This window comes from Miniopterus schreibersii (genome assembly GCF_964146895.1).
Source record: "Miniopterus schreibersii genome assembly, chromosome: 7".
In the NCBI taxonomy this organism is placed as follows: Eukaryota; Metazoa; Chordata; class Mammalia; order Chiroptera; family Miniopteridae; genus Miniopterus; species Miniopterus schreibersii.
This window is the reverse complement of record NC_138108.1, coordinates 41,238,314-41,262,441: the sequence shown is the minus strand read 5'-3', so window position 1 is coordinate 41,262,441 and position 24,128 is coordinate 41,238,314. Positions and strand designations below refer to the sequence as shown.

General features: G+C 41.7%; 1 protein-coding gene across 3 annotated transcripts; it reads left to right on the top strand.

Annotated features, from left to right (window-relative positions):
• The first annotated feature begins 490 nt into the window (after positions 1 to 490).
• Positions 491 to 13,092, top strand: CDCA7 (cell division cycle associated 7). Of its 3 annotated transcripts, XM_081142461.1 has the most exons (10): positions 491 to 616; positions 3,318 to 3,443; positions 3,862 to 4,098; positions 7,071 to 7,307; positions 7,607 to 7,684; positions 8,514 to 8,720; positions 10,065 to 10,202; positions 10,713 to 10,862; positions 11,290 to 11,426; positions 11,798 to 13,092. In XM_081142461.1, exons 1-10 carry the CDS (start codon positions 596 to 598, stop codon positions 11,826 to 11,828), a joined length of 1,362 nt encoding a protein of 453 aa, XP_080998587.1. In that variant the 5' UTR covers positions 491 to 595; the 3' UTR covers positions 11,829 to 13,092. The 3 variants fall into 3 exon arrangements, with proteins under 3 accessions (XP_080998587.1, XP_080998586.1, XP_080998585.1); XM_081142460.1 differs by lacking the exon at positions 3,862 to 4,098 and having other exon boundaries at positions 508 to 616; XM_081142459.1 differs by lacking the exon at positions 7,607 to 7,684 and having other exon boundaries at positions 508 to 616.
• The last annotated feature ends 11,036 nt before the right edge of the window (positions 13,093 to 24,128 follow it).

The following is a 24,128-nucleotide window of genomic DNA, read 5'->3' as shown; positions in this document are numbered from 1 at the left end:
GTTTTAGATAATGGCGTGGTTACCAGATAAGAAGTGCTACACCCAGGGACAGTGACTGAGCCAATAAAGAGTGGAGTTCGTGCTTGATTTGATTTTGATTTTTAATCATTTAAGCTGCAGGCCGCAATGAAAGGGCTAAGTGCAGAGGCCCACGGTGTTCCCCAAAGCCCGCAGCCAGGTTCCCCTCTGCCCGCAGCCCCGGAACTCACGCAAATCAGCCGGCTCCCCCGCGGCAATACGAACCACTTTCGCGCCGCTCGCTCAGGACCGTGCAGCAACGTAAAGAGACAAGTCCTGGAGCCCTAAAAACGCCACTTTTTCAAGGCGGGTTTTAGGGGACTCCAGGAATTACCTTGAATTCAGAATACCTGGGGAGGTGCTTTCATTTCAGGGGCCGAGCGGGTCGGGCGCCCGGGCCGGCGTCACCACAGCTTGCAGGACCTGCCCCGCACCGCGGGAAAGCGGCCGGCCCCGCCCTTCGCGGCCCGGGTCTGCGCGCCCCGCCCGCCTGCGGCTGCTGCTCCGCGGGACGGAGGCGCGCGCGGCTCCTCTGCTCTCTCCTCTCCCGGCGAGGGCCTGGGCCCCGGCTGCCAGCATGGATGCTCGCCGCGTGCCGGTGAGGGCTTGGCGGGCGAACCCGAGGGGCGGGCACGGGGGTGCGGGTCGACTCCCTCCAACTCCAAGGACAGAGCGCTACTTATCAACTGGTGGCCGTCCTGGTGGCCTTTCGGTTTGGGAAAGCCCCGGGTTTCGTGCACGTGTGGTCATTGGGAGCGTGGGGCAGTGCATGCGGAGCAAGCGCAACCCCCTCGCGGGAGGTTCGGAGATTTGAGTCGTTTGCAGGATAGTTGGCAGCAGTGGGGAGGCCAAGGCCATGTGTGCTCGAGGTGCACGCGCCGTACATCGGGCGGGGCTGGCCAGTCTCCCCATTGTGTCCGTAGCCTCCCCCTCCCCCCCATGTGTCTGCGGGCCCGATCCGGCCGCTGGAACGCAGAAGGGGGCGCCGCTCTCCCCGCTCTTTGGGAGTTTGCCCTGCTGCGCCCCCAGCCCTTCCCGGCGTTTAGCCCCTGGCGGATGGGCGGCTCCACCCGCGCGCAACTGGGGGGACCTTGGCGAGCTCCCCGCCCGCTTTTTGCCTTCAGCCCCTTCGAACCGCTCAGGGTCGGTGGGTTTGAAGTTTAAAGGTCTTGCAAACACTGGTTGCGCACGTGGGCGGAGGTGTTCCTAGTCCCGGGCGGTGGTTACATGCAATTGAAGGACTTGGTGGTCCAGACTGTTTGCAGCCTTTCGCTTTTTCCCCATTCCTTTCCCTGGCCCCCAACGTTTCTCAAGCTGCAGGATGTTGCCTGAATGGAACGTTACTTTGTGCTCTCAACGGAAACCGGAACGTAGGGTCTGCCCCAGGAGAGGTTAGAAGGTGGGGGTTGGGTGAAAAGGAAGAGAGCGACACGCTTAAAATAAATGTCGGGTAAAGCTCACAAGTGGGGAGAGCTTGTTGGGCACGTGCTTTCAGGCACATCGCTCGAACTAGGCTTTGGCTTTCAGGATGAAGAAAGCCATGTGTCGCTGAGCTTGGAATCTCACATGCCTGGTTCAAGTTTAGGCCATCCTGTGACTTGAATAATCCATTTCACCTCTCTGAACCTCAGTTTCCCCATTTGTTAAGTGGGAATAATGATACGCCTTTGTTGCAAGGAATCAATTATAATGTGAAAGCATACTTAGTGTCTGGCACAGAAAACACCTACTAAGCGCCGTTAGTTATTACCTGCCTGCCAGAGAAGTTTATCTCAACCATAACTATTTGCTTGTTTCTTCTATGTCTTTTCCTCCAAACATAACGTTTGCCTGGTAACTTAACTCTTGGCATGTATTGACTTGTTAAAAGCCCAGCATATATTTCCCTGACAGCTTCCAATAGAATGCCTCCCTTGAATCTTTCTTGAGCCTCTGCTTGCAGATAGATTGATGAGTAAATGGTGATACTTCCTGCAGTAATGCAAGAATACTGCTGTTTTAGGAGATGGCAGGCTTGAGTTCTTGGACAATATATTTCATCTCCCTGAAGCCTTGAATTTCCTTATCTGGAAAAAGGGGGAGGTTTCCTGAGATCCCTTTTAATAGGTAGTAGCTCTATCTTTAATCACATTTTCTTGCCTTTCTAAAAGGACAAAGGACAAAAACTTCCTAAGATGATTAAGTGGAATCTACTTAGGAGCATAGGGTGGTTAGGTACCATCATGAAAATAATTTTATTTGCAAGATACTGCAATGAAATGCGAAATGTTAGGTGTAGAAGCAAGGTCAAGCATTAGTTCACCAGACCTCTCACATTTTGGTGTTACTTGGTGGGACCCACAGCAGAGCTTGCCCTTTCAAAGTTTTCAGTGTAAAGAGCCACTTCTACTCCATGGCCGTATTTAAGAAAGTAAAACTATATGAACTAATAAAACGTTAAGAAATCTCATTAAACTTTAAATGCCAGAAACTATCTTTTTTACATGAGATGCCAGTTGCATTTTCTGATAAGCAGTGCCAGGCTGGAAAGTGTTTAGGAATGAAAGAAGCATTTTTACATCTACAAGTAATTTGTGCCTTATGAAAGAACTTCTAAACACTTAAGACTTGTATAGCAAGGGGACTATGCAAGAGCTGAAAGGCCACGCTCATAGTAGAATGCCAGAGTGGAATCAGGCATTCTAACTGGGTTTGGAGGGCTGTTTGACCTTTAACTTGGCTTCGGGAACATTTGTTCACTGAGTTGGTATATTCGATTTGTAAGGATTTGTGCGGAAATCACTATCCCCCTGATTGGAACAAGGCCTATTTGAAAGCCTGCCATCTTGAAGTGGAAGGGCTGTCCAGTTTTGTAGTTTGGGAACTTAGCATCACAGTACATAACCCAAAGCTTGCATAAAACGGCCTGATTAGCTTGATTTTGGCTGAGGGAGAGAAATCACTACCGTTTTGTACTTTTGAAGTACAGGGCAGATTTTAGGAGTTTGGCATTAAATTCCTTGGGAGTTCAGTATAATGCTAAGAGCTTGGGCACTCTTCAGGTGGGTAGAGGTAGCTCTACAGATGTTTGATTAAATTGATAAATATCATTATAGTTTTTCTTCAGAGTGATCCCTTTTTAGGATTTTACCTATTTTTGAAAAGTTTTTTGTAGCAATTGCAAATTCCCCTTTTCCTATATAGGGTATAAGAAATGGACATATCTGTGCTGTTTGAACCTACTAAACTCAAAAATGACGTCTTTAGTTAGATACTGTAGTGAGCATCCCACTTAATCGTACTGCCATTTCCATCTGCAGCGAAAGGGTCGCAGAGTAAAGAAGAACTTAAAGAAATTCAGCTATGTGAAGTTGATTTCCATGGAAACCCCGTCATCTTCTGATGACAGTTGTGACAGCTTTGCCTCTGATAATTTTGCAAACACGGTAAGTGCTGCCTGAGAATAAACAGAATTGAATCTGCAGTGCTCAAAATGCCCCAAATGCTTTGTGCGTGATTAAAACTGCTTGCTTTTTGCCTACATTTCTATACAGCCGTTATGAAAATACAGTATGCACTGTAATTTCATTTCACTTTTTGCTGTGGTTCTAGGTAGTAATTGTTGGAGGTAGATTAGCTACTTATTCTATCCTTTTGAAATGTCGCCTAACCTAACATGCTTGATGATTTGCCATAACAACTCAGAAATCATTTGTAAACCTCTGAACCATTTTTCTTTGTAACAAAAGCTATTCTCTTGTAGTGCACTTGTGAATGTGATTTGCTCTCTGCACGGTTTATGGAAAATTGGTTCTTGAAAAAGGGGAAAAAATGCACAACCACATTTATTTATTTATTTTACAGAAACCTAAATTCAGGTCAGATATCAGTGAAGAACTGGCAAATGTTTTTTATGAGGACTCTGATAATGAATCTTTCTGCGGCTTTTCAGAAAGTGAGGTGCAAGATGTATTAGACCATTGTGGATTTTTACAGAAACCAAGGCCAGATGTCACTAACGAACTGGCCAGTATTTTTCACGCCGACTCTGACGATGAATCGTTTTGCGGTTTCTCAGAGAGTGAGATACAAGATGGAATGGTGAGTTTGAGAATTTCACCAATATCAAGAAGTAAAGTACATTTCGAGGCGTGGCATACTTGCTTTTAAAAAAACTTTTTTTTCTTGTAATTTTCATTTTAGTCATGCCAGAAATTTTGTCGATCGTTTTAAAATTTAAGAGTATTTATGTCTTAAAGCAGTTTTTACTAAAATAGTCCTACGTGTAAAGCCTGAACATTTTGTAGGCTCTGAAAATCATGGAAACTAGTAAGATAAAATTGGCCAACCTCCAGATTTCCATTGCCACAGAAATCCAGCCTAATTGGAGGAAGCACACATGTCCTCAAGATTAATTACATTCGCATGTAAGTTCAAGTGCCCAGTCCAGTGCCTGGCATAGACCAGGTTTTTGGTAAATGTTCCCATGGCAGATCCATGCATTTGGAAAACCTGTGATAACTCTTGTGCAGGGGCTTGAGTGCAGATAATGACAGTTAGGGCCCTTCCTGCTTCTACTTTTGCACGTTGGTCCTGCTTTTCCTGTGCACACTGCCTTACCTTTTTAACCTCTCCTGCTCAGGCCACTGCTGCTGCTGCTGCTGCACCTCAGTCCCACTCTCCCTGAACATACTGTTCTGCAGATGTTTTTTTGTTAGCGAGACTTCCTTGACAAAGGAAGCAGTGTGTTGATTTGCAGCCAGGTGCATGCTCTTCAGCTCAGTGTGGTCTGACTACCTGGGACCACACTTGAGTGACGCTGACATAAGTGAAAGTGCCTGACCGGGAAATATTTTTATCACTGTTCAACTTCATGGTAATGTAACATTCCTATAATAAGTGATACTGGTTTAAATCAGGGCATGTTGGAGTTACTGCAAAGGCTGGTCTGAAAATTTGGGTGTGATCCAAACATTGTCTATAGCCCAGATCACTTCTGGGTATTGTTTCAGTTCTTTGTAGGTGCTGATTGTTGCAGTCAGTAAAAAGCCAATCAATTAAAAGTCTTCAGAACTCCTAAAACTTTTTTTGTCATTTTATAGTCTCAATTTGTCACACTAAAAGTACATGGAGAGAAAAAAGCTGTGGGGATTTAGAAATTTTTGAATTTGAAAATGGGTCTTTCCTTCCTGGGACTTTATGGGGGATATTTTTTCTTCTAGTTTTTTTGTTTATTTTTTTTCTCAGCCATCACTGCAATCTATTTTAGGATATTTTCATTACTCCAAAAAAGAAACCCAGTACCCATTAACAGTCACTTTGCATCCTTTCCCAACATGCTCAGTCCCTGGCAACCACCAATCTGTTTTCTATCATTATAGATTTGCGTGTTCTGGACATTTCATATAAATGGTTCTTTGTGACTGGTTTGTTTCACTTAGGTTCTTCCATGTTGTGGCATGTGCCAGTACTTTGTACCTTTTTACTGCTGAATAATATTCATCAGTTGATGAATATTTGGGCTGTTTTTACCTTTTGGCTATTATGGATAACACTGCTATGAACATTCATGTACAAGTTTTTGTGTGGACATACACTTTTGAGTATCGCTGAGTCATACAGTAACTCTTTCTAACCTTTTGAGGATCTGACGGACTTTTCCAAAGTGGCTATACCATTTTACATTCCCACCAGCAATGTATTGTGGGTGTGAAGTGGTATTTTGTGATTCTGATTTGCATTTTCCCAGTAGCTAATCTTATTTTTATTTTATTTATTTCTTTTTAAAAATTTATTATTAGTTTTTAATCCTCACTCGAGGATATTTTTTCCCATTGCTTTTCAGAGAGAGAGAAACATGGAATTGGTTGCCTCCCGCACGTGCCTTGACCGTGCTGAGGATCGAGTCTGCAGCTGAGGTATGTGCCCTCTACCGGAATTGAACCCGGGACCCTTCAGTCCGAGGGCCAACGCTCTAATCACTGAGCCAAACCAGCTAGGGCCCCAATGGCTAATTGTAATACTTTTTTTTTTTTTAAGGAGGGTTTCAGAGGATTGGGAGCTGGAATTAAAAAAATTTTTTTTTAATATATCTTTATTGATTTCAGAGAGGAAGGGAGGGAGGGAGATAGAAACATCAATGATGAGAGAGTTGTCATTGATCGGCTGCCTCTTTGCACACCCCTTACTGGGGTTCGAGCCCGAAACCCGGGCATGTGCCCTGACCAGGAATTGAACTGCGATCTCCTGGATCCTAGGTTGATGCTTCAACCGCTGAGCCACGCCGGGCCGGGCTCTTAATACATATTTAATGATAGAGACCTGTATTACTTTAAAGTATGAAATGTTAAAATTTTAGTCTTATAAAAAGTAGATTAGAGAGGTATCTAGCGTAGTCAGAGTCATAGAGACAGAAAGCAGAGTGGTGGTTGCCAGGGGCTGCAGGGACAGGGAATGGCAGTTGTTTAAAGGAACAGATTCAGTTTGAGAAGATGAAAAAGTTCTAGAGATGATGGTGGTGATGGTTGCACAACAGTGTGAATGTATTTGATGCCAGTGAACTGTACACTTTAACATGGTTAAAATGGTAAACTTTATGTTATGTATATTTTACCACATTTTTTTAAAAAAAGTAGCTTAAAGCCTTGAGACGTTTTTAATATAGTTTAATATTGCCATAAGCATTGCAACCATGTTTGTGGGAGAACATATATTTGTTCCTGTAGAAATTCTTTAAAAATACATAAAGGCCTGTTTTTAAATTAAAGGGAGTTGGGATTTTCACATTTAAAAAAAAACGGCCCAGAACCACTAGCCTCGGGGCTGTGAAGATGGCTTATAATAATGTATTCCAGATAGGCTAGCGGAGTTAAACTACACTCAGATTGTTGTGTTTATTTATAATTCCTGATTTTGTTACCCAGAGCTGTCGATTAAAATTTACAATTAAAGTGGTCGATTATTATTTGATGCAAGTGTCTTTTGTTCAAAAGGAATTTTGTAGTCAGTCATGCTGGTGCAGCCTGTTCAACAAACAACAAGTCATTAATGACTCAATTGTTCTGATTGACTAGAGATTACAGTCAGACCATGCAGGCTGTAGGACCCGCAGTCAGTGCAGACGTTCCGGACCTCTCCGGGTGGCCATGAATTTTCCAGCTCGAAATACCAGGGGAGCAGCCAGCAAAAGAGCAGCAGCTCCTGAACCCCTGGAGAAATCTGTGACTGATTCCAATCCTGATTCAGAAGATGAAAATGGCATGAATTTTTTGGAGAAAAGGGCTTTAAATATAAAGCAAAACAAAGCAATGGTAGGTATCTCACTTGGAATGTGTTAGAATTAACTCTTCCAGTTTTTCTCCAAGCCACTTCTTTCTTATCTGTGTCAAGAATTGTTTTCAGTGTAGTTACGACGTCTACAGTATGTGCTTTAAAATGTGTTTCTTACCCTAGACTGATTAACTTTTCTTTTTTTTTAAATCTATTAACACCTTGGTAAGTGTGTAGGAGAAATCGGAAACTCTTTGAGATGTATTACATTAATTTCCAGAACTTGCTCATTTTCAGCAGTTATTCTAAACCAATAATTTTGGCTTCACTTCCTTTTTAGCTTGCAAAACTTATGTCGGAATTAGAAAGTTTCCCTGGCTCATTCCCTAGACGGCATTCCCTCCGAGGTCCCAGTTCAGTAAGTGCAAATTCTTGTCTGTTCAGTAGTCTTTCGGGTAGGGCTAAGATAGATCTGTTAGGATATTTGAAAATCCAGTCTCCTTTCGTTGTGTGGTTTTTTCAGAAGGAGGAAACAGGAAACCTAATTGATCCCTGGGAGCTCTGGTGTCCTGGGGAAGGCGCGGCCGCCCTGGGCCAAGCCTGTGCAGTGCTCAAACCGCTTTTCATTGGTTATCTGTCTTTTTTCCAATTAAGCTAAACCCCTCAAGGACAAGGAATAAAGATTGGAAAGTATTGCTTTGTATTTCCAGTATTAGCATATTTCTCTTCCGTGGTAGATGCATAGTAATCTGTTTTTTAAAATCTGAGAAGGAAAAGACCTCTTAACCAAGTCATGGCCTGATGTATGTGATTATATTCTGAGGAACTAAGCTGGTGCAACTCAGGGGGATTTGATGTGTCTGCTGTGGTATAAAAGGAAGACTTGGAAGAAGGAGAACCATATATACATTCTCTTGTGCAATGTAGAAACAGTGAGTATGTGTCAGGGCTCAAGAGATGTCCTAAAAAGGTGGTTTTGGAAAACGAAATTTGTTCTTACATCTTTATTGTGTAGATGAATAAGTACAGTATTTCTCCGTTTCAGAGGAACTGGGCTCAGTATTACAAAAGCAAAATTTTAATGGCTGTATCATTTTTTGGGGACTCATTTTCCATGCATTACAGAAAGGACAAAGAAACTTAGAAAATGGAGTTCTCCCTTTACTTAAACAAAAACATACATAGGAGAAGTTGCCATTTCTCTTTATTCTGGAATAAATGGATTCCGTCATATGTGTTTTGTTTAGCAATCAAAGACACCCCGAAGGCGTACATTCCCAGGAGTTACTTCTAGGAGAAACCCCGATCGGAGAGCCCGTCCTCTTACCAGGTCAAGGTCCCGTATCCTTGGGTCACTTGGGGCTCTGGCCCCAGAGGAAGAGGAGGAGGAGGAGGAGGGGGAGGATAAGTACATGTTGGTGAGGAAGAGGAAGACTATGGACGGCTACATGAACGTGAGTCCACATTTGTGCTTGCTCTTCTGTTTTTCATCTTCTGTAGGCCCTGCACCAAATGATTCACATTAAATGTTCTTCTCAAACCATTCAGGATTGTTCATGCCATACTGACTTAGTTGATGATGTTTTTAAGTCATCAATAACAATGTAGCCTTTTCGCGAAACCTCAAATAATTGAATAAAAACATTCTATAAACTGAAGATAATTAGACCTTTCCACAGATTATCTTGCTCCATTAACATACAGCATTCTCATGAGTTTTAAATAATTTTAACTTTTAATTCTCTTAGAATTTAACATCTGCTCTTGGTTAATCATCAAAAGTAATAGGCTTAGTGCCCCCTAGCATGAATTTTCTCGTGTTGTTCATTGAGAGAATTGATTAAACTTATCATCATCATTACATTTGTAATGTTTCTGTCCAGTAGGAATTGTTTGATGTATACAGGTCATTGCTAAAGGTCTTGACACATTTGTATGGTTTCCATCTTATATGAATTCTGTCACGACCACAAAGTTGTACATTTTTTATAAAGCTGGTCACACTCAATACCTTTATAAGGTTTCTCCTTAGTAAGAATTCTATGTTCCACGAGGCTTAAACTCTGGATAAGCTTTGCCATACATTTGTGTGCTTTCTCTCAAAGATGTATATTCTGATATCAAGTGAGGTGTGAGCCCTGGTTATAGGCTTTGCCACATACATGAGTTTTACATGGTTTCTCTCCATGTTGGAGCCTCTGACATTGAGTAAGATGAACACCTACATGAGTTTTATCTCAATCATATGTTTAAGGTGTCTTTCTACTTGAATTCTTTGATAATCCCCAAAGCCTGAGCTTTTAATAAAAGTATTGCCACATAAGTTAGGTTTCTAATGTTTTCTGTTCATTATGTATTTTATGATGCTTAGTAAGGCTTGCAAATCGGGTAAAAGCTTTGACACATACACTACATTTGTAAGGTTTCTCTCCAGCATGGATTTTCTTAAGTTGAGTAAGATTGGAACTCTGTCTAAAGGTTTTACCACATTCACTAACATTTTTAAGTTTTCCCTCATATATATGGATTCTCTTATAACTCCAAGTTGTGAATGTCTGGAATATTTGATGATTTTTGTTAACAGGCGAGGGAGTCAAAGTTTTCTTCTTCATCAGCTTTTTTTAGTTGTAGGAATCATTTCCATAATGGTGTCCTGGGAACTTAGGACTTGTCTCCTCTCCATAAGCCTTAAGAAAGATTTCCAGGTTGAATTCTTTATGAAGAAATTATAAATCAAGTATCTGAGATTCAGAGCTGGGCAGAGCCAGTAAGAACACTGTTCCATGCTTGTTACGCAGGAAGATGACATGCGCAGAGGTCGTCGCCCGGGATCCATGACCCTTCCTCATGTAATTCGCCCGGTGGACGAAATTACAGAGGATGAATTGGAGAACATCTGCAACAATTCTCGAGAGAAGATATATAGCCGTTCATTGGTAAAAACCTCTGCCTTATGTCTAAAAGTGTAAACATCTGTGAGGGAGGAAAGATAGCTTCTCTCCTTAGAGTTTTGCTGATGTTCTGAACATCTTAGCATATGGGATGTGTGCCTGTGTGTGTTTTTCATATAAGAAAAGAGTTTTGTAGCATCCTTGGGATCTAGCCCTCTTTATAAGTCTTCAGTAACATTAGATCTTTTCTCTTAATTTAGAAATTGGTTCATCCAGCATATATTTACTGTGTGTCTATTATGTGTGTCTATGTAGATGGGTGCTGGGCATAAGGTGGTGTGCTAAAGACAGAAAGAGACTCTTGGCAAGGTTTTTTGCATGATAAGACCGTTACTTGAAGAAAAGTTTTAATAATATTGAATCTGCCAATTGAATGAAATCAGATTGAAAATGGCAGACTGTACCCCTAAGGAAGGACAGTCTTTAAATATGCCATTTTTCTCTACAAAAGGCAGTGGTGTTTTGTTTATTTTCTAACTTGCTCTTTATTTGTAGGGGTCTACTTGTCATCAGTGCCGCCAGAAAACCATTGATACCAAAACAAACTGCAGAAACCCAGAGTGCTGGGGTGTTCGAGGCCAGTTCTGCGGCCCCTGCCTTCGAAACCGTTACGGCGAAGAGGTCAAGGATGCCCTGTTGGATCCTGTAGGTGCCTGGAAGGGGTGGCCTGTGGGCTTTGAAGGTCAGACACCAGCTGGTTGCGCCAGAAAGATGGCACTGGTGAAAGGGCTGAGCCCTTACTGTTGTAGGGCTTTCATTTCAGGAAAGGCAGGTGAATTCATAGTGTTGGTGCTGGGTAGGTGTGAGCTCCTTCAAGTGCCTGGTGCCTGTGACTGTTCAGGGGAATTTGATCTCCATTCACCCCTAGTAATCACTGTATGACTTTCTGTGCTGGATTTCCTAAGGGAACATTAGGTATGACTGATGGATATTAACCATGTTAAGATTTTTAAAAATAAAAAATTTAAAAGCAATTGATGATACCCCACCTTAGAGGTTAACTAGGAGTAGATAAGTATAGGGGAGAGAGGGAGTAGGTTTGATTTAACTGTGCCTTTTCACAATTCTTCAGAACTGGCATTGCCCACCTTGTCGAAGAATCTGCAATTGCAGTTTCTGTCGTCAGCGAGATGGGCGGTGTGCGACTGGGGTCCTTGTGTACTTAGCTAAATACCACGGCTTTGGGAATGTGCACGCTTACTTGAAAAGGTAATGGTTGGTTTTTCTCTCTTCAACACCCAAATTTTACATTCATTTATGTGTGTTGTTAAAAGGATGGTAGAAGTCAGAGTAGTGGTTATCTCGGGGCGGGTGGGGGGCAGGGGTTGCAGGTGTTGACTGGAAAGGGGCACATTGAGAGTCTCTAAGAATGTTTAAAACATTTTACATCTTCATCTGGATGATGGTGACCTGTGTGTGTGTGTGTGTGTGTGTGTGTTAAAATTCAAGTTTGACATTTAACATGTTAAAACATATATGTTATAACTCAGTAAAAATATTTCTAAGAGTGAATTAGGCTTTCAAGAGAGAATGCTTAGTTTGAAAACAATACCCTGACATGTTCCCTTTTCTTTTTTCAGCCTGAAGCATGAGTTTGAGATGCAAGAATAATATTTGGAAGATCCACTGCCTGCCTTCCACTGCACCAGTCTTCCTTGTTAAAATTTTCCATTTTGTCATGTGGTTGAACCCCAAGTTAAGAATTCTGATGATCAGTTTGTTTTATAGGAAACACAAATCAAGTTACTCTCATTAGACATGTTTCCAAGCGTTGCAGAGGCATATCGGTAGCTGTGCTTTGCCCTCTTGCCATTTGTTTGCTTTTCCCTGCCCCTCACCCCACACCATCCCCCTCTATTTACAGTGGGTCTCCCTCACCATCTAGTTTCTGAATTCTTTTAAAATGATAGTTTTCTGAAAGCATGTTTGATTTAATTGGTGTTGAAATAGCCTTGGAATCCACCTATAAAATCAAGCACTTAGAAACACAGTAGTGGTGTTAATTGACTATATCTATTGAGACCAGCCCTCTAACTTGTTTACACAAAATCAATGGGTATGATTGTCACACTAGTTGACATTTTTAACAGAATCAAGGCACAAAAGTTGTAAAACCATGTGGAGGAATGAGGTAATTGTTGGGAAGTGGGGTATGTTACTTTGGACTCCTCTAATGAGAATATTCCATGTATTGTGCTTATTATATAAGTTGTCACCGCTGAGATTTAGTTGCTGATATTCTCCCCTGTGAATCTGGGTGGTGCATCAGGCTCACTGTCACAACCGAAGGGTTTGTGGGCAGTGCTGTATTTGCAGTCATTGTAGAAAAGACATCCTAGAAAATTAGGATGAGGGAGGCTTCAGAAATAGGCTGGTTTGAATTTATTATATAAAACTCCTTAAGTATAATGGTAGTTTGCCAAGTTTATTTCAGTTCACAAATGTAAGATTATTTCAAATTCTTGATAATTTTGCATGGAAAATCGATACTGATATTAGCCTATAATTTTCAGTTTTTGTTTTCTTGAAATAAGCTAGGCACAAGGTTCGTGTTCAGGTTTTAAGCACTTTTAGAACAATGAGAAGTGCCTTTTTGGAGGTGGATGGCTTTGCAGTTTGTTACCTTGACATCTCTGCCAGTTCAGTTTCTGGGCAGCTTTGATGTTGTCTTCCCCTCCCCCATTTTTACATTAATCAGTCCTTTGGTAAAGGTGAAATCTAAGTGTCCATTTTACTTTGCATGTGCAGCCTGTTGCTGTGCCCATTCAGTGTTTGATGCATAAGTGAACCTTGAATCAGTAAATGTAAATAGAGCTTATGATCTGTAATGCTTTTATATAAAGTCTTTATTTTGATAATAAAACATTTTGTTCTAGCTTGTCTGCATTTTAAAATCTTTAATTTTTAAATTTTTTTTCTTATATTTTTTTCTCATATTTGAACAAGACTATTTCTTTTCTTTTTTTCTTTTTTAATTTATCTTTATTGTTGAAAATTATTACAGGTGTCCCATTTTTTCCCCCCCAATTGACCCCCTCTACCTCCCTCCCACCCCCTCCCCAGGCCTTCACCCCATCATTGTCTGTGTCCATGGGTTATGAATATATGCATATAACTTCTTTGGTTAATCTCTTCCCACCCTCCACCCCCCTTCCCTCTTCCCTCTGAAGTATGATCATCTGTTACATGCGTCAATGTCTCTGGATCTATTTAGATCATCAGGTTCTTTTGTTCATTAGCTTCTTGTTAAAGAAGACCCTTCAACATTTCCTGTAGTGCTGGTTGGGTGGTGATGAACTCCTTTTGCTTTTCCTTGTCTGAGAAGCTCTTTATCTGACCTTCAATTCTAAATGAAAGCTTTGGTGGGTAGAGTAATCTTGGTTGTAGTTCCATGTTTTTCATCACTTTGAATATTTCTTGCCACTCCCTTCTGGCCTGCAAAATTTCTGTTGAGAAATCAGCTGACAATTGTATGGGTGCTTCCTTGTATGTAATTAACTGCTTTTCTCTTGCTGCTTTTAAGATTCTCTCTTTGTCTGTAACCTTTGGCATTTTAATTATGATGTGTCTTGCTGTGAGCCTCTTCGGGTTCCTCTTGTTTGGGACCCTCTGTGCTTCCTGGACTTGTAAGTCTGTTTCTTTCCCCAGGTAGAAGAAGTTTTCTGTAATTATTTTTCAAATAGGTTTTCAATTTCTTGCTCTCTTTCCTCTCCTTCTGGCATCCCAATAATACGAATGCTGGGCCTCTTGAAGTTGTCCCAGAGGCTCCTTATGCTATCTTCATATTTCTGGATTCTTTTCTCTTTTTGCTCTTCTGGTGTTTTTTGTTTCCTCATGTTCCAAATTGCTGATTTGATTCTTAGTGTCCTCTACTGTACTGTCGATTCCCTGTAAATTATTCTTCATTTCAGTTCGTGTAGCCTTCATTTCAAATTGATACTTTATTATGTCATCGATTTTCTCAATTATTTTCGTCATACTCTTACTAATATCCTTGAGCATCCTTAAAACCATTATTCTGAACTCTGTATCTGTTAGCTTGCTTGGATCTGTTTTGTTTAGTTCCTTTTCTAGAGGTTTCTTCTGTTCTTTCCTTTGTGACATATTTCTTTGCCTTGCATTTTGGCTGCTTCCAGGTGTTTGTTTCTATGTATTAGGTAGAGCTGTTGTGTCTCCTGGAATTGGTAGAGTGGCTTTGTGTAGTAGGTGTCCTGGAGGGCCCAGTGGCTCAGCCTCCCCAGTCACCTGAGCTGGGCCTTCCAGGTGCTCCCCTGTGTGGGCTGTGTGCACTGTCCTGTGTAGTTGAGCCTTGGCTGCTGTTAGCATCACTGGGAGGAATTGACCCCCAGGCCAATTGGCTGTGAGGACCAGCTGCAACTACAGCCAGAGAGCTGCTGTGCTGGAGACACCCCTATGGAGCAGGATTTACTTCAGTGGTGCTTTGGTGTTCACCAAGTGCGCCCCTTGAGTGTGTCACTCGTGGATGTGGTAGGGTTGTAATCCAGCATGGTTGAGTCTGAGCAACAGGTGCACTGTCTCTGGGGCCTCCCGGGAGGTGCAAAGTCAGCCTGTGCCAGTGCCTTGCCCAGGGCCCCCCAGCACGAGCTACACAGCAAACCGTAGTTGGCTGCTACCTGTGCTGGGCTTGGAGGTGTCCAGGAGAGGCCAAGCTATGAGCCAGTGCAGGCTGCTGCTAGCGCCAGGCCTGGGGCCACTTAGCAAGCCGTATGGGGCCCGCGGCTGCTTGTTTGAGAGATTTTAGGAAAGTCCTAAGCATAAGGCACGAAAGGCCACTTGCACTGAAAAGCCCCTGGAAATGACCTGGATGAGGTTGCAGGTAGGGAGGGGCGGGGCCTGTGGGAGCCACCGGGGCGGGGCCAAAGGTGTGAGTCAGGTGCTGAGGATTCAAATATGGTGCCTGTCTGCTGACTGTGGGGGAGGGCTCGCCAAAGGAGCAATGGCCTCTGCCAGCCCTTCTGCCTGGAGGAAGCTGCCCCTTCACCTCTCGCCCTGATTTCAGGCAGGTTAGTTCCTCCCCAAGGGTCCCAGGATCCTTTCAGGCTGCTGCCCGGTGCTGGGCTCAGAGGGAGCGTCCGGGTGAGTCCGTGCCGGGCCCTTTAAGAGGAGCTGCTGGGGCTCCCGCAGCGTCTGAGACCCTCAGCGACAGTCCCCGCTGGTTTCACAGCCCAGAGTTGTGGGGACCTCTCTTCCCGGCCCTGGAGCCCTGGGCTGGGGGCCTGATGTGGGGCTGGGACCCCTCACTCCTCCGGGACACCCCCACCGCCGAGATTCCCTCCTGGGTTTACCCCGCGGCGACCGCGTCTCTGATTCAGCCCCAATCGGCCCGCGTCTCCGCCCCTCCTCCCGGCCTTGATGCTCCTTCAGCTCCCTGGTTGTGGGGCTTCTGTGCGGCCAGATCTCAGGAGGCTCCGACGACGGTGGTTCTGTATTTTAGTTGGGATTTTGATGTGGCTGCGGGAGGGGCGGGTGCAGCTGCGACCTGCGCCACCATTTTGTTTTCCAGACCATTTCTTTTCTAAGTCTCTCTTTTGGGTTAAGTTTCTGAATGTCAGGGTCCAGCTGCTTTGAACAGGGCCTAGCGTGGTGATACAACTGAGAGCTGAGATCAGAAAACCTACCGAGACAGACAGCTGGGTGGTCCAATAGGAAACAATACGTGCCCGTAGGTTTTGCAGTGTTTCCTTTACCGTTTGCCAGCCCAAGTACTAACGGCTATTTCACAATACTTAGCTTGCTTTTATCAACCATTCCAATATTTATTAAAGGCACCCTGCGCCTTGAAGCTTGTTCCAGGACTCGGAGAATCAAGACCAAAGAAGCATGGTCTGAAAGCTCAGTGACCCAGTGCTCGGGCAGGGCCGGCAAACTGCAGCCTGAGCACCGGGCACTGCGCAGCCTGTGTCCACCCGGCACCTGAGCTCAGTGTGCTTGTCTGTTTTTATATTTTTAAGGGGTTGTGAAAAATGTTGACAGGCAGTACGGTCTGCTGTAGACTTATAGGAGAAACCCTGTTTACCCTGTATGTACTTATTTGGGGAGAAGACCAAGCTGGGTGAAGTTTTATAACATAGATCCAAAAGAAATGGGTATCTTCATAAAATGAAATCTTAAGAACACAGTAGTTCTTAAGATGGAAGCATAACATTTGGAAGGGCCACTACGTGCCTTCCACGTCATAATCCAACGTTTTTAGGTATAAAATTGGGAAGCTTAAATGTTTAGAGTTATTCAAATTGGTGGTGGTTTGGAACATTGTGGTGTTACTATATTTTACTACTACGAACTGATAGTGGTTTTCATTTAAAATATTGATTGGTAACAGTTGACTCCCAAGAACTTTACTCCTAAAGGATTTACAATGTCGTGGAGAAACTAAGAAGTAAACTATAAATAACCCTGAGTAGGAATGAAGAGAGGAAAAGTAATTGGCATTTGCTTGTTACCAAGCATTTTATAGTACGGATGGGCCCGGGGATTTTGTAATGACTCCCATCTGACAAGGAAACCTTAGATCAGTTGCTCGGTCCCAGGCTTGGCTGTGGGAGCCCCATGCTTTCTTCCACACGTCACACTGCACAGCTCCACACACCATCCTTAGAGTCGAGAGAACTCGAGTTTTGCAAGTAGATATGAGAAGTAGCGTTATGGCAGTCACGCTCCAAATGAGCAACAGTTGCCTTTATACTTGTCTCCAACCTGGTTCTCCGAGGTTGAGATGGTATCTGCCTTTATCGCCATTACTAACAGGTTGAGAAATGAAATAGAAACCATAATGGACTTCAGTAATTTCATAATGAAGAGGGCAAAGGCAGAGAGGGCTGTCGGAGGGCTTTTTTGTGTTTTATTTTTAGAACAAAGAAGTGAAAAGGCACTGATGACTCAAAGTCAGGTAGGAAATTGAGGGTTGTTTGCAGACCAGAGGAATTTGGTAAGTTCAGTGCTTTGGAGCCACACTGGAGAGCATTACAGTCTGAGAGAAAAGTGACAGCAAATCCTGAGGGGAAAAAGGTGAGCAAATGTTATTTTATGTAAATGTTAACCACACATTTATGGGGTAATATCTCAGAGATGAGGAAGTAAATCCAGAGAAGGTGACAAGACTGTCCAGTGTCACATTGCTGAAGTGGCAGAGCTAGACTGGTGTATTATGGGTAGCAGGGAGGAAGGCAGGGCTGGGAGGGGGTCGAGGGCTGTGTGGTCAGGAGGGGTTGAGAGGGGGATAGTAGGAAACCAGGGTAGTGGATCATTCAGCATAGATGTTCAAAACCCCTCAGACTTTTAACTGAGGGCATTAAAGTCCTGGGGGTAGGAGAAGGCTCCTTAGATTAACTACAAGTTTGGGGAAGGAGGAAGCTAAGGGGGGGGGGCTTCAAAGGTATTGTTGCTATGAGCCAAATGGATGGACTGAAGCTTGGAGTGGCAGTGGGCAGCCGGGAGTCTTGGCTTGGCAATGTGTAAGGAATGGACTGGTTGCAGAGAAATTGACATGTTCCAGGGAGAGGAATTTATCCATGATAATATCCAGACGATGCAAGGCTTGTTTGAAGAAACGAGCAAGAAGCAGAGGAGACACCATTTAAGGCTAAAAGTCACTAACATTTGGGTTTGTCAACCCGCCCTGCATTTTGTTTTATATTGGTAGCTTTATATGTACAACTTCCTTAGCATGAAGAATGTTGGAACACTTTATTTACTTATTTATTTTTAATCTTCACCTGAGGATATTTTTTCCATTGCTTTTCAGAGAGAGTAGGGAGAGAGAGAGAGAGAGAGAGAGAGATGTGAGAGAGACACCTCGATTAGTTGCTGGGGATCGAGCCTGCAACTGAGGCACGTGCCCTTGACCAGAATTGAACCTGGGATCCTTCAGTCTGCATGCTGACGCTCTAACCACTGAGAAAAACTGTCTAGGGCAAATGTCAGAACACTTCAAATGGCTATACAGTATTTGTTTATATGGGTGGTCCATAATTTACTTAAAACAATTTCTGGTCTTGGAGTATATGGATTGTTAACAATCTCTTGCTATTATGAGTAATGCTGTAATTAGTATGGCTGTGCCTAAATCTTGGGTTAAAATAGATTTCTAGAAAGTGCACTAACTCTTAATTACAGGGTGGAAGGAAGGTAGGAGATTGGGATTTTGCAGAGCTTGGGGCTGGTCTGTAGACATAAACTGCTCAGAGTTCTAGGAGAACTTGGGTGCAGTCCAAGAACAAAGGGAGAGAAGGTGAGCTGCTTAACTAGAAAACAAAAGGGGCGGCATGGCTCACTGTTGGTGAGCTTAGCCTGTAAGGTTTCAAATGTGCACAGCTGGCCAAATAAGAAACATTGTTTTATGTAATCCATGACAGTTCCTTTTTATGCGGTTAAGTCATCAACTTGGTATGTTAGTTGGTTCATTTATTTTATTTTGAATTTGATTTTAAAGACTGCTTTTTTAAAAAAATTAGAACTTAATTTTGTTTTATAATGATGTAAAAACAGTTACATATTTCCAAAGTCAAGCTTACAAATAAGAGGTTTTTAGAGCAGCCTAGATGATATCCCTGTCCTTCCACCCTGACCCTTCTCGCCCTCCATAAGTAAACATTTTTTTAAAGTTTATGACGTATACTTTGATTTTTAAAACTATAAGCAAATACATGTATATATTTGTACCCTCCTCTTGCCTTCTCAGATAAATGGCAGCATCGCTACATACTGCATACTTTATTGTGCCTTTTTTAACTTAACTATATACAGTATATGAGAGAGATAAACATAGTTAATATGATCAATCATACCAAGAATGATGAAATATACTCACATATATGAACATGGAACTAAGCTTTAAAGTTTCAGAGGAAGATACTGTGGAGAGTGGTTTTTCTCTCGTGCTCAAACACCCAAGTACAGACTGTTCTGTGAGCTTATGCTAAGGAAGTAGAAATCTCTTTTCTCACATGCTTGGTAAGGCAAGCCCATATCAGCGGGAACCAGTATTTCAGTTTTCTCTTGTTTTTATTTGATTATACATTCTTTAATAGGCTGATTCTCAAGTTTGTCTTCTAAATTGAATAGCTGTAAATGTTACTCACTTCTTGGAGACCATCCAGTATGGCTTTTTAAAAACTAATAATCACCACTGGAGCTAGCTTGAATTCCAAGACATGACCATTTTGAGTATCCATAGTGCTTAAGGAGGAAAAATATGTAAATAAAATTCCTTTATGCAAATGCTTCCTGCAACTCTTGTTGCCAGCCAAATTCTTGTAAATCATGATAAACAGATGCTACTGAAATAAATGACTAAGTAAAATTATGGAGATAGATTCTATTTATCTTCTTTTTCAATGATGGGGAGGGAGTAAAGGATATTAACTAAATTTTATCTGTCTGCATGATGATTAGGGCAGACACCAAGAACTCTATCAATTGATTTCAGTAAGGCGAGCTGTGGGACTCAAGAACTGGAGAGCTGTTCCTGGTAGGGGAGAGCTTCTACTGCAACTTACTTTGCTTCACCAAAGAACTGGGTTTTGAAAATAATCCAATGTCAGGCTTGCTGAGTCTTTGCCTACTATTTAGCTTTTTGTTGCTTTAACTTAAAAAAATTGAAGTAAAATTCATATAACATAAAATTTACCATATGTACAATTTGGTGGCTTCCAGTACATTCACCAAGTTTGCAACCACTGCCACTATGGAGCTCCAGAACATTTTCATCACTCCCAAAAGAAGCTGGATCCTCATTAAATACTCCTCCCCCCCCCCTTTTTAAATATGTTTTTATTGATTTCAGAGAGCGGAAGGGAGAGGGAAGGAGATAAAAACATCAATGATGAGAGAAAGTCATTGATTCACTGCCTCCGGCACGCCCCCCACTGGGGACAGAGCTCTCAACCCAGGTGTGTGCCCTGATCTACCCGATCTCCTGGAATCTAACCCCGATCTCCTGGATCATAAGTCTATGCTCAACCTCTGAGCTATGCCAGCCAGGCTCACACCCCTTTCTCTTTCTTCTCCTCAGCCCTTGGAAACCTATCTGCTTTCCATTTCTAAGGATTTGCCTATTCTGGAAATTAGGGAACATATAATATGTGGCTTTTTGTGTCTAGTTTCTTTCACTTAGCATAATGTTTCCAAGGTTCATCCTTGTAGTAGGTACTAGTACTTCATTCATTTTTATGGCCAAATAATACTCCTTTATGAATATACCACAAATTATCCATCATCAATTGATGGATATTTTGGTTGTTTTCACCTTTGGCTATTGTGAATAGTGCTGCTATGAACATTTATTTATAAGATTTTGTTTGAACACCTGGTTTTAATTCTGTCGGGTATATACCTAGGGGTGGAATTGCTGTGTCATATACTAACTATTTTTAATTGTTTGAGTAACTACCAGATTGTCTTTTCACTTGCCTGATTATCTTCTTTGATGCACAAAAGTTTATTTTAATAAGAGTCCAATTTACCTATTTTTAAAAAATTGTTGCTTGTGCTTTTGGTGTCATAGCCAAGAATCCATTGCCAAATCTAACATCATGAAGATTTATGCCTGTTTTGCTTCTAAGAGTATTAGAAGAAATGTATTGTTACATTTAGGTCAATGATTCACTTTTAGTTAATTTTTGTATATAGTGTAAGTTAAGGATCCAACCTCATTCTTTTGCATATAAATATCCAATTGTTCTAGCACCATTTGTTGAAAAGACTCTCTTTTCCCATTGAATGATCTTGGCACCCTTGTTGAAAATCAATTAGCCATAAAGTATGGGTTTATTTCTGGACTCTTAATTCTATTCCATCGATCTTTCCTTATGCCAGTACCTCACTGTTTTGATTACTGTGATTTTGTACTAAGTTGTGAAATTGTGAAGTGTGATCCGTCCAACTTTCTTCTCCTTTGCAATTCCAAATGAATTTTAAGATCAGCTTATCGGTTTCTGCAAAAATGGAAGTTGGAATTTCAATAAGAATTGCAGTGAATATGTAGTTCAATTTGGGGAGTGTTGACATATTAATAATATTAAGTCTTTCAATCCATGAATATGGGATATCTTTAATTTCTTTTAACAGTGTTTTGTAGTTTCCAGTGTACAAGCCTCACGTCTCCCTGGTTAAATTTACCCCCCCCCCCAAATTATTCTTGATGATATTGTAACTGAAATTATTTTCTTAATTTATTTTCCTATTGTTTATTGCTTATACATAGAAATACAACTCATTTTTTGTATATTGAAGTTACTATTATTTAAAAAAAAACTTTTCCTACCAGTGAATCCTTAAGAACTTTTTCTAATTCTTTTGTTGTTGTTTTTTAATTTTTATTTTTAGTATGTCTTTATTGATTTCAGAGAGGGAGGGGAAGAGATAGAAACATCAATGATGAGAGTGTCATCACTGATCAGCTGCCTCCTGCATGCCCCCGACTGGGGATCCAGCCTGCAATCCGGCATGTGCCCTGATCGGGATTTGAACCATGATCTCCTGGATCCTAGGTTGATGTTCAACCTCTGAGCCATGCCCAGCCAGGCTAATTCTTTTGGTTTAACAGCCACTTTCTGATCTTTAGTCCTTCCAAATGCTAACGGATATTGCCACCCTCCTTAGTCTCACTCATCTTGATATGAGCATTTCAACACTTCCTTTTAAACAATAAGTTCCTGCTCTTAAATTAAACGTAGATAATACTTCATTTGAAAATGCCGACTGAATTTAATTTTTAAAAAACACCAAAAAAACCCACAAAAAAATGCTGACTGAAATATTGAGATAGAAACAAAAGAGAGATGGGAAATGAGCTTATATTCATTATTTTAAAATTTATTCTTATGTATTTTATTTTGTGATATATTTTGATGGTTATAAAATATCTTTTGATTCCTTGTTACATAAAATTGGATTTTCATAATTAAAATCACCTATAATCCTTCCACTCATAGGTAACCACAGTTAAGAACTGAGTTACTCATGCTGAACATGAGTATTGTTAAGATCATACTTTCCATATAATTTTTATGTCTTTTTTTTTTTTTAAACATCTAAATTATAATGACTCACTGTTAGAAAACATCAATTTAAATACACTACAAAAATGAGACAGAACAGTAATTTCTTTACATTTATTTGGGACAGCCACCTTTTGGCATGTCTTTTTAATGAGTCCTTTTTATTTTTTAAAATTAAAGTAGCACATGCATTTGGTTAAAACAATCAAATAGTTCTGAAAGATTCATAATCATAGCAGTAATGCTTTTCCCCACTTCTCCAGAACCCCAGTCCTACTCTCCAGGGGATAACCCTTTTAACTCAAGTTTTTATAACTTTTGAGGGATAATTCCCAGATCTTGAATAATATTTCTTTCCTGATTTATTAACTTCAGACACTATCCTTTGACCTCCTGACCTCTTTTCCTCTCCTCCTCATCATCTCTCAGGGTCTGACCGGAATAAGTGCATTGGCCCCAGGTATTAAGAGCAACTAGAATTTTCTAAGCACTTACTATGTGCCAGGCACTCTGTTCTAAAGTTGCCATTTTAATCCTTATAACAACCAAATGAGTCTGTTTACATTATTCTAATTTAAGAATGAGAAAACAGAGGTTCAAAGAGGTTAAGAAATTTGTCCAAGTGCAGCAGATAGCATTTTCCTTTTGTGAACAGTATTTCTGGTCCCACTCGCTTTTCCAGAACACTGCCATTCTCCCGTGCCTTGGAGTCTGTTTCCTTTTCCTTGAACCTGGGAAACCTTTGTGAATGCCTCCACACGTAGAATGTCATGGCAATATTGCTGCTGCATGACTTCCCAGGCTGGGTTTTAAAAGGTGGAACAGCTTCTTACTGTCTCTCTCCCTGTGGCTTCTTGGCCTTGGAATCCAACCCCATGTTGTGAGGAAGCCCAGGCTCTGAAGAAGCCATATGTAGGTGGCTAATAATGCCAACTTAGGTCCCAGCCAATCACTGATATCAATCACCAGACATATGTAAAAACAAGCCTTCTGGTGATTCTAGATTCTAGCTGTAGAGTCAGGCATTCTTCTCATCTCCCAGCTGAAGCCCCAGACATATTAGAACAGAAACAAATTACCTCCGTTATGCCCTGTCCAAATTCCTTGCCCACAGAATCTGTGTGATAGAGTTGTTTTATGCCACTAAGTTTTGAGGTAATGTGATACACAGTGATAGATCACCGGAACATCAAGGCACATACGGGGGTGGGCAAACATAGGTTTATAGTTGTTCGTATGGAAAAGCATGCAGGTTATGATTATTACAATAGCTTTATTAACTTTGTGTTTTGCATACTCACAACTGCAAACCTACTTTTTTCCACCCCTGTACATCTGATCAGTGACAGACTTTGGGTTTGAAATCAGCTCTATCTCCAGAATCTCTGCTTCTAGCCACTAGATTCCATAGTCTATAAAGACTACTGTGTTATTTCGTTAGGGCTGCCATAACAAAATACCACAGAAGGTATTTTTTAGACAACAGAAATGTATTTTCTCACAATTCTGGAAACTAGAAGTCTGAAATCAAGGTGTTGGCAGGGCGGATGTCTCCTGAGGCCCCTCTGCTTGGCTTGCAGATGGCCATCTTCTCCCTGTATCTTCACATGGTCTTCCCTTGTGCTTGTGTCCTAATTTCCTCTTCTAATAAGGACACCGGTCATATTGGATTGGAGCCCAATCATATGACCTCATTTTACCTTAATTCTTAAAAGGCTCTATTTCTCAATACAGTCATATTCTGAGGTACTGAGGGTTTAGGACTTCAAGGCGAATCTTGAGGGGACAATTCGGCCCATAACAGCTATCCACAGGGCATTCTGGTTGTCTTGGGTCTGGAGCTCCAGCTCCTATCTCACTTGTCTACTTCCCAATGTCATCCACTTGCCTT